Source organism: Leopardus geoffroyi, chromosome B2 (assembly GCF_018350155.1).
Source record: "Leopardus geoffroyi isolate Oge1 chromosome B2, O.geoffroyi_Oge1_pat1.0, whole genome shotgun sequence".
In the NCBI taxonomy this organism is placed as follows: Eukaryota; Metazoa; Chordata; class Mammalia; order Carnivora; family Felidae; genus Leopardus; species Leopardus geoffroyi.
The window spans coordinates 122,161,978-122,173,280 of NC_059332.1; the positions used below are offsets into that span (position 1 = coordinate 122,161,978).

General features: G+C 39.0%; 1 protein-coding gene across 2 annotated transcripts in view; it reads left to right on the top strand.

Moving 5' to 3' along the window:
* The window catches only part of MYB (MYB proto-oncogene, transcription factor), a 35,009-nt gene extending 24,084 nt beyond the window's left edge, over positions 1-10,925 (top strand). For both annotated transcript variants that reach the window (XM_045499716.1, XM_045499715.1), the window contains one exon: positions 9,539-10,925. In XM_045499716.1, the coding sequence (XP_045355672.1) occupies positions 9,539-9,655 (117 nt within the window). In that variant the 3' untranslated portion in view covers positions 9,656-10,925. The remainder of the gene's footprint in view (positions 1-9,538) is intronic.
* The last annotated feature ends 378 nt before the right edge of the window (positions 10,926-11,303 follow it).

The following is an 11,303-nucleotide window of genomic DNA, read 5'->3' on the forward strand; positions in this document are numbered from 1 at the left end:
ACTTTTAGTGCTATTGCATTTCATAAAAATGATCAGTATGGAACTTTATTCTCAGCATATTTATATATTACTTAATGGAAATAGTAGTTATCTTTGAAACTCAAAATTAAGTAGTAGCCCTGTTTTATTAATCTATATTTTCTACCATATAAAGAAGTCATATTTGGTATTCTACAGATTCTAATATCTGTATATTGGGATTAAGCCATTCACATACATCATGCTGTGAAGGCAATACTCGTCAATTCCATTAAATGGAATAATTGAGATCCAAAAATTAATTTTAGAGTCAGTGCTTCTGTCTGTACTATAGGGCTTATTGATTTACACTGCTTAAATATATCTTACTAATCTGCTACAATAGATAACTAATTCATTTTAAGAAATCCTCATTAAATGAATTAATAGTATACACACACCACATATTTCCACTGTTTTGTGTCATGGAGATCTAGCTTCTTAGGTCATAGAAGTATGTGATTTCTAAAATGTTTTAAATTCTGTGATAAATATTGGAAAATTGATCAAGTGAATCTAAATATTTAAACAGATGCTGTTTATATTTCATAAAATCCTGATTCAACAATATTTACATAGGTTTTTATGTGATTTGTTAATTTTGTTTAGAAGTTTTAATTTATCATGTATTTCCATTGGTAATTCAATTTGGCCTAATCAGGCAGACTTCTCATTTCTCATGAAATTTCTCATACTCTCACGAACAGTACTATTGAACAGATGCATTTCTTACGTGATCTGGCTATTCAACTTAAGAGTACTTAAGTAACCTATCACTTTTGTACTTCGTACTTAAATCAAATGTTGAATGGGATTTTAGCCATTCTAGATATTTTTATCATAGTGCTTTTAATTAAAACAACTAAAGATGATTCATAAAATATTTTTAAATTTTGATACTTCTTTTTTTTTAATGTTTATTTATTAATTTATTTAGAGAGTAGGGGCGGGGCGGGGCAGAGAGAGAGAGAGAGAGAGAGAGAGAGAAAGAGAAAATCCCAAGCAGGCTCTGCACTGTCAGCACAGAGCCCAACCTGGGGCTCAAACTCATGAACTATGAGATCACGACCTGAGCTGAAATCAGGAGTTGAACACTTAACTGACTGAGCCACTCAGGTGCGCCCAAAATTTGATACTTCTAAAATATAAAATACCTGCCACTTGTACAGGGCAGTTGGATTGTCTATCCATCCAATAGTCTAAATAACTTAGGTATAAGAACAGTTTACTGAAGACTAGTAATTCTGTGTTCTGTCATTTCAGTGTTAATCATCCCTGGCTTAATTATGACAATCACGCTTTAGACAGAGCAATTACTATTTTTGAGGCCAATATACTGGAGCTGCACAATTCTAGCTTCTGATGTACATAGAAATGCACATGCTTATACATAAATATGTGTAAATTACATTTAATATTTTAAAACTACAAATGCAAGAAGCTATGAATTGGCATTATATTTTGACAAATTTCAAACATACATAGAAGTATAGAAAATATTCTGTGATTTAGATTTAACAATTATTTACATTTTGCCATATTTACTTCATCTATTTTTATGAGGCATGTTAAAACTCCAGACAGTATGACATTTATTCACATATGTACTTCCAGATGTATCTCCAAAAATAAAGTTGTTTTCATATATAACTGTCATCACACATTGTTATTTATAATAATTCTTTAATATTCTAATTCTCAGTCTGTATTTAAGTTTCTCCATTAATTCAAAAAAGAATCCTTTTATTATCTGGTCAGATTGAAACAATTTCACATATTGCATTTTTAAAAAATGTCTATTTATTCTGAGGGGAGAGAGGGCAGAGAGAGAGAGAGGAAGAGAGAATCCCAAGCAGACTGCATGCTGTCAGCTCAGTCTCACAAACCGTGAGATCATGACCTGAGCCAAAATCAAGACTTGGACACTTAATAACTGACCCTACCCAGGCGCCCCATTCACATTGCTTTTTGTCTCTTAAATCTCTTTTAATCTCAGACCAATGCTGTCCAATAGAACTTCTGCAGTGATTTAAATGCCCAGTATGCTCCTGTCCAATGTGATAGCCAGAATTTTCCATTTTATTTAATTTATTCAGCTTTAACTTAATAGTCACATGCGATAGCCTGTCCAATGTGATAGCCAGAATTTTCAGTTTTATTTAATTTATTCTGTTTTTACTTAATAGGCACATTTCCTTCCTCTTTTCCTGGAATTAACCATTTCCCCAATTAACCATTTCCACAATGATCCTTTCCGTGGGAAACGGTACATAGAGACCAAAATCAGGGTGCTAAATACATCCATGTGTTATGTGGGTTTTCTTTGAGAAATAATGAATTTTAGTAACTCAGAACTCTGAGTTACAGTTAAATTATAAGGCTTACGTAGAGGCTATATTGGCCATTATGCACAAATAATGTTCTATTTGTTTTTAAAATGATATATGCTAATCTCTTTCCAAAAGGAATTTGTAGCAGCTGCACAATCTTAAAATTGTTGGATGTCTTCTTCTTGTTTCAAAGGTGCTTTAATTTTAAATTGTAACAGTAAACAGGGATTCTTATAATAAAAATGTTCTGAGACATTTTTGATATTTGTGTCTTTCATGTAGCTCAAAATATGTTGAGATTTTCACATTGGGCCATTGTACCATTTTTCCTATGTTGTGTAGGGGTAGAGGATGGAGTCTAGAAAATTATCAGATTATCAAGTTTAGGGAAATAAAATCCAGCTTAGAAAACTTGCAGTTTGGGACAGGAAAGAGATTCATGGTGGAACACGATTCTGAAGTTACCCTGAGAGAGCCTGAGGCAGACGCACACATCCACACACACCCACACAAAGCTCCCTCCTCTGCAAGGAGAAAAGCGCTGCCTATTTTCTTCAGCATGCTTTCCATTTGCTTTCCATTTTGAAATAAATACATTATGCTAATAAACATTTCTTGAGGTAGACATTTCCATTGGCAGATTCGAAACTGTACTTAAGTTATAAGCCTACTGAACTTCTGTATTTTTCTCTTAAATTATAATTTCCTTTTATTCCTATTTAAGACCCGAGTGTAAAAGATGTATTCGTATGCTCTCTTTACTCACTCACTTTCCTCTTTTTTGTAACCACAGAATGACAGCCTTAAATTTTAATTTCCTGACTTGGCTTGTCATGGCCTTACTTTTGTAAAACAGTGAGTTTAATTTAAGTGAATTTCTTAAGCTATTATTATTTAAACACATTTGCACAACATCAGAGAATCTTAAAATATTATTGCAAGCAAACGAAACTCACTTTTTCAATTCCATGTGGTTTTGACTGCTCCTATCTTTATGTGAATTGTTAATGAAAAAATTTTTTTAAATAGGGCAAACCCTTTTGGTATGATCAGCATTGCTGAAGAGCACAATAAACTAACACGCAGGCAAGAGAAATCTGGGTTCTACTCTAGAGTCCACCATTTTCAGATTGCATGATCTTAATTCATTAACCTCTTCAGGACAACACGTTCTCATCTATAAATTGAGGACTGTAGTATAGTATGTCCTCCTCTCATCATACAAGGCTGGTAGGAAGCGGAAATGGATATAATATTGGTTTCAAAATGGCAGCACAGTTGTCCATGTACATTGGTGGTATCTATTATTAGGCAAAAGCTGTGCGCAGTCTCTCAGAAAGGAGGCCTCATCTTTGGCCAAGTCTTCTTGCCCTGTGGTGTGCTATTTCCTCTAGCACGTTCTTTCTCATTCCTTGACACACTCTCAGAAGTGTGTCAGTGGGTCACCCAAAGAGATAGCTGACTCAACTGATGCCTGAAATAAAGGTAGTCAGATATCTGATGGAGATGAAACATCTGGTTGATTGGTTTTCTCTATTTTTCTGCTACTTGTGTTGGCATGTCAACAGACATGGAAACCATCTGTCTACATGTGACATCTGTCTTTCTGGGCATTTCTTAATGGAGTGTGCTGTTGTTGACCTGCTTTCCTGGATACCCCTGGACTCATTTGGTTCTCCCTTTGGGCCACTTTTTTCCACCTGCCCCAGCAAGAATTCACGTAGCCATTGGTAGTATTTCAGCGACCTGCTTTCAATATATGTTATAAATTAAGCAAGTTTGCTGTGTACAGCTTTTGGGTCGTAATAGGAAAGGCCGAATGAGGGAAGAAAATATATCAAGGTCAAATTCAGAGTGCTCTGCCCCAGACATTACAAGATGTAGATTTTTTGTTTGGTTCGCCTTGGAAAACGCTATGATACTGACTCTTCCATGGGACAGCAAAGATAGAATTGCTTTAGAGAAATTTGGCACTCGTCTTAATCTTAATAGTCTGAACTAATGTATCACTAAGGAAAGAACTATTTTCTCCAAAAATTGTGACATCCTAGGTTATGCGACATAAACTGTGTGTAAAGTCTGTAAACATGTGAGATGAAGAGACCCTCGGAGACATCTAGGACAAACTCCGGACTGGGGAAAAGTCTGTCCACATTAGCAATAGTTAACTTAGGCTTGGGTGGGAGGTAGAGGCACTGGTGGATAGGGTAACCTCCAATCACCGTCTGGACCTTTAATTCTCTAGTTTTTAAGGCTCTTTTCTATGACAAGTTGAAAATCCCGAAATTGGGGGCATTCCACTGTTTTGTGCAGACATAGGGAAGCGGTCGTGCATGAGAAAAGTTGGGTAGCCATAGACCTTGCCTTACATTTCTTCTCAGGTTTATCTCTGACTTTTAAGATACAGCAGCTTTCAAGATTTTTGCATTATCTCTTATAATTGATACATCTTTAGAAGATGCTCTTTGGGGAATGAATTCTGACTTTTAGAATTTTAGTCCAGAGTAAGCGTTTTCTTCAGGTGAGTTAAATAGAATAATCAGATAATTTTTATCCTTATTCTTTAGGACACCATTCATATCTGTTTATTATTTAAAAACAGACCAAAAGAAAAATCCAGTGCCATCTCACGAGTTGCTTTGGTTTTACAAAATCATTTTTTATGACTTATGCAAATTTTTTATTAGGTCTGCAAATTGTAAAACGCATACCTTGCCAAGGTTTTTGACATGAGCAGCTATTGTGTGAAGCTGCAATATAATATAATAATAACAGCAGTTGTTCAGCATGATAAAAAAAAAAAAACTATATTCCAAATGAAAATGTGAAGATAATCTAATTCTGACAGAACACCACCTGTGGACATGGTCTTGACTCATTTTATTTCTTCTGTTTTCCACAAAGGATCCCAGTATTTGTTTAAAGTGCCCTAGCAGGATATCCCCTTTAAAGCTTTGACAGTCTGTTTGCAGTTCACTTCTGCCCAGGAGCAATTAAAGGCACATTACAGGATAAACAAGGTGACTGTCAGGTGAGAGGAGGAGAATGTTCCCTAGGATTATTAATGTTGAAATGAATTAGGGTAGAGTGACAGGTCTGCATTCACATAAGAATTCATGGACAGAAATCCTTAATTCTTATCAGTTCTTTAGTGTAAATGAAACTAAAATTTAGGAAGGAATAGAGAGGCACAAAGATAACAGATGACAGTATTAAAAAATATTCTTCTAGCACAAAGACATTTAATCCCCCTTTGTCAGAACTGTTCTGTCTGCTTGAAAAGTTGGCCAATGGCCCCAGGGTTTCAAGGTAAGGAGAGAGAAGGAAATAGCAAAAGAGGAGGCCCCTGTCATTTCAGCTGTTGGACCTGAACACTTCTTTTCATACCTGAGTCCTTGACCTTCTGCTCTGCCTCAACTCTCACCCTATAGGTCTGTGTCTGTTCTGACTGGATTTTTCTTCATTGTTGCAAGGAGTACTCACAGAGTGCAGAGAAGGAGCTGGCACACAATGACTACTGGGTCCTGGCATTTGTCCACGCTGGGAGGTTCAGGTCTTCCAAGGGGCTTGCCCTCCTGAGACTCTGAGCTCCAAGGCTCATATGCCCCCGGGATGGTCCATTTTCTGGAATTCGATTTGTTTCTTGGAAAAATCCATTCTTGGCTTAGGAAAAGTTGACTGTTTGAAAAGCTTCCTCAAAAGACTAATTAAAAATGTATGATTTACAAAAAAATACTGATCTTGTGTTGAATATCTGGCCCTGGAGAAAGAAGCAAACATGAATAAAGTGGTGGGCCATGTGGGCCATCCAGTAAGAACACGGTCAAATTTCAAGTTGAGAATATATGAAACTGATAATACTCAGTATTCAGTTCTCCTGAACAGATTCTGGGGATCCTGCATTAACTTAAGTACTGTATGGCCAAGGATCAGAATTTGACTTTTACCAAGAGACATGGTATTGTATTCACACGAGATTGTTTGCACATAGTATTTTAAGATACTTGATTTACACATTTCAAAAATTAAGTTTGCATTAATTGAAGCACCACTAAAGTAGAAGAATTCTTAACCAGAGGAAAATAGAAACGTTTGTCCTTTCTTCTCATTTTTTTCTCCAACCTCAACTTACATTCTCCTTTCCACTCCATTCATTCGCATGTGTTCTCTCAAAATATGTATTTTTGGGTTTTGTATGTATCTTTATGTAATTTGGATTTGCATATAAGATATTAGTATATGAAGATACTTCCTTCTGCTGTTTCTTTACTTGTTTTTTAATTTATTTTTTTACTTGGGGGGTGGGGGTAGGGGCAGAGGGAGAGAGAATCCCAAGCAGGCTCCACGCTCAGTATGGGGGCCCAACACAGAGCTTGATCTCACAACCCTGGGATCATGACCCGAGCTGAAATCAAGAGTTGGATGCTCAACCGACTGAGCCACCCAGGCGCCCCTTTACTCACCTGTTTTTTTAGATCCATGCACTTTGTTCTGTGTGCATCATCGGTTCTGAGCACTGCACAGTACTTCATGTAGACATCTGCCATATTTACCTGTTCACTCTTGAGTAGTGATATGTCACAGTGCTACAGGGACTCCAGATGCAAGCTCAGTAATTGAAACGGTAGCATCAGCTTTTTCCTTTTTTTAATTGGGTGTCATGTGTCAATTGGGTGTTTCAGTGCTGCACCGAAAATTTAGCAAAAACACGTAGGCAGCCAACTCAACTGAAATATGAACTCTGCATGGGCAGATATACACTAGAGAAATAGGTACCTTTAGTCCACTTGCTTGAACCTAGAGAAACATCATTTATTCAGAACTATTTCAAAGACCCTGGTGATTTTGTCTAGGAAAAGATTAAATGTGACCCAGTGGCAGAAGTCTGCTCCAAAAAAAACACCTGTCATCTTTGTGATACACAGCTCCAGGAAAATATTATAATAATCCATCTTGCTATGTAGTATTTCAAGTTATGTGTTGAACCTCTGAGCCTTCAGAGCAAACATATGTAAACTTGGACAACTTTGCCTTGGTGGTGAGACAGCATGGCAGACTGGGCAGAAGCCGGGAAAGCCGGTTTGCGTCCTCTGAAAGCTCACAATTTAGAAACGTGGCACTGTAAGCCTTATGTCACTGCAACTTTGTTCCAGCCACTAGGCTGGGAAACCCCATCACCAGACAAATACCACATTCATTCAGAATTACTCCTGTTTGCTACAAAGTCTGATGACTTCGACTCCCCCTGCCCATCTGAATGCTTCTTCCTGCAATCCCAAATCCACTGAGCCGCCCCCACTGTTTTCCACTGTGGGGGATGCTCATGGAAGCAGCATCTTACCCTCAGTAGGGACTTGCTTCATCACTTCTTAGCTGGGTGTCCTTGAGGATGTTGCCTAAATTCTCTCTTCCTTTAAAATTGGCCGGTGTGTAGAACAGGTGCACTGACTCCCACCTGTGCCCCAGGTATTTTGTGTAAGAATTAAATGAGATAAAACCTGTGAGACACTGGGCAGCATGGGTGGCACTTGCTAAATGTTGCACTTGACCCACTATATCTCTTTCTGTCTCGCAGTCCCTCCCACAAGCAATGTACAAATTGCAGCTTCCTGGTTCTTTTGTGCTCTCTCTCCACCCAGGTACACTCCTCCTTTCTCACTGGTCCATATAAATCCGCCTTTTCTCGGGGCGCCTGGGTGACTCAGTCGGTTAAGCATCCGACTCTTGATCTGAGCTCAGGTCGTGATCTCACGGTTCCTGGGATCGAGCCCCACGTCGGGCTCTGCGCTGACAGCACGGAACCTGTTTGGGATTCTCTCTTTCCCTCTCTCTCTGTCCCTCCCCAACTGGCGTTCTCTCTCTCGCTCGCTCAAAATAAATAAACTTTAAAACGTGAATGAATGAATCTGCCTTTTCTTGCCATTTCCCAGGCAATTCCTCGTGGTGCCACCCTCTCTTCACCTGGGCGGGCACCACCACCGTCTCACCCTGCCCATTACTACTCCTCCTGTTCCACACCTGTTCACTCTGTCCCCTAAAGGACACTCTAGAGGGCAGAGAGGCCTTTCCTGTCTTCTTTTGTCCCATGGAAGAATCGCTCTTAGATGTCAATTCCAGGAATAGTTGCGCTTTGACTAAACCGCTGGTTTAGTTTTGAGCTTAGGGACCCCAAATCTTACATCTGCTTGAGTTTCTGTTTACCTCTGCGTTGACGGCTGGACAGCTCAGAGACCAGCTTGAGGCTTACACCCAGCTGGTGCGCTGTACCTCATGACAAGTGTTTTACGTACAAATCTCACCCAGATCATCATGTTATTTATTTTTTCCCCCGTTTCCCTGTGACCCTGCCTTGCCCACTGTTTAAACCCTGTTGTCTTATATTTATATTGTAATTATTCTAAATCCTTTTGGGAGCTACGTAGAGCATAAATAGCACATATTTCAGTGGGAAGCAGTATGGAGGGAAGGCAAGAGCCAGGGCTGTGCAGAAGACAAACCTGGGTGCGGAGCCTCTCCACTCCTCACCCTCAGCGAGGCTTTGGAGGGTTATCTCCACCCTGGGTTTCCATTTCCTGCCTGACTGAAGACAGAACGTACCTCCCCCTCAGGGGGGTGGTGCTGTGTAACTGAGATCATGACCGTGAAGTGCCGAACACTGGCTGCCTATTAGATACGAGTTCCATCTGTACCTTCCAGTGTGTCTATCCTGGTGAACAGATATTTCTAAATTAATTGATACTTAATTGGTATCTACAAAATAGATACCATGTTTAGTAGGTGTTAATTGATTCCAGCACCTCCAGGAGCTTCTTCACTCAGAGGACTGAAGCACTCACCAGTTTGCTTCATGAGATACATTAGGTACCTGGGGGAATTATGCTCCTTTCTGTCTCCAGCGTTGGAAAATCACCCAACAGACAAAAGTGGGAAGTGTGCAGCCGTAGCTTATGGTATCGTTTGAAGTGGGGTTTTCTCTTAGCAATAAATGATTTCTGGCCCTTAATAGCACGTCCGAATGCTGGGGGGCAGAGGGTTAAGATTTTATCTGACAAAGGCTCCCTGGTAACTGCTCTTGCCATCCCGAGGTCAGAATTCTCTACGCTGGTTCTGCTGGGATCGGGAATCCTTTGTGGGCGCAAGTATGGGCTTCCTGTCTGACCTTGCCATTGCCCTCTTTTCCCCCCCATTAGCCTTGTAGCGGTGCCTGGGAGACCGCATCCTGTGGAAAGACAGAAGATCAGATGACGGCTTCTGGTCAAGCTCGTAAATATGTGAATGCCTTCTCAACCCGGACTCTGGTCATGTGAGACGTTTCCAGACAAGCATTATGGTTTTCAGAACACTTCAAAAGTTGACTTGGGATGATATATCATTCCTTCACATGAAACTTTTCATGAATGGGAGAAGAACCTATTTTTGTTGTGGTACAACAGTTGAGAGCAGCACCAAGTGCATTTAGGTGGATGAAATCTTATGGGATTTCACCCAACTAAAAGGATTTTTTTAAATAAATAAATAAATAAATAAATAAATAAATAACAGTCTTACCTAAATTATTAGGTAATGAATTGTAGTCAGTTGTTAATATCTTAATGCAGATTTTTTTAAACATAAAATGATTTATCTGTATTTTAGAGGATCCCACAGACCAGTATTTTTTTCCTGTGATGGGGTTTTTGAAATTTTTACACAAAAAAAAAGGTACTCCAATATTTCACTTTTCTCGATCACTAAACACAATGCATTACTATAAATGTTGACTTAATACCATGGGATTATTAATCAAGATTGTAAATGCTCATTTATGGTTAATAACATTGGAGGTACATTTATTGTACTAAACCATTTTATGAGTTTTTGTTGTTGTTGTTGTCAGCTTGCTTTAAAAATTATTACTGTGTGAAATAGTTTTATAAAAAATTATATTTTTATTCAGTAATTTAATTTTGTAAATGCCAAATGAAAAATGTGTTTTGCTGCTATGGTCTTAGCCTGTAGACGTGCTGCTAGTATCAGAGGGGCAGTAGAGCTTTGGACGGAAAGAAAAGAAACCTGGTGTTAGGTAATTGACTATGCACTAGTATTTCAGACTTGTTAATTTTTTATATATATATATGTACTTTTTTTTCCTTTTGTAATACCTTGGAAAACTGGTTTGGGAGATTTTGCATTTGTTGATGTCATTGGTTTTTTTTTTTTTTTTTTTTTGGTTATTTGTTTTTTTTTTATTTTTTATTTTTTTTGGTTATTGTTGGTTTAGAAGAACTCGCATTGCACTTCTTTACTTCTTTTTTGGGAGATCTGTGTTGTTGATGTTCTGTGTTTTGTTTTGAGTTCAGCCTAACCATTCTTTAATTCAGGGGTTATGTGTTTGATCAGCGTCCCCCATGGTTTCCAAGTGTAAGGTCTCAGAACTGCCGCACAGAACCTGTGTTTGCAGCTGGGGTCGAGAGCCTGGGGTCTATAGCCAGTTGCTGCCTTAAGAACATTTGGTGCAAGATGGCCGGCACTGAACTTTGATATGACAGTGTACTTACTGCCTTGTAGAGAAATAAAGCTGTGCCCTTATTTTACTTACTTCTGGCTTCTCTCTTGTGATGTGGACGATAGTTACACTTTTAAGGAAATGGAGCGAACCCAAAGCACTTTCTTAGGTTAATAAATTGTGCACCATCTGAACCTCAAGTGAAGAAGCCAAGAAAGAAGAACAAGCAAACCAAGTTCAGTAGTTTAGAAAATCATCACGTGCAGAGTGACAGCTGGGAGGAATCTTGCAGAATGTATTAGTCAGGGTTCCAGCAGCATGTGCCCTGGGATAATGAGGACTGATACCACAGATGTGGGTGGGGATAGGAGGACCACGGGGTTGGTGCATGCACCTGGGTGGGTAGAGGCCTGAAGGACACCGCCACCTGGAGAGGGGCAGTCACGGAAAGCAGGAGCCCTAGAGAAGAG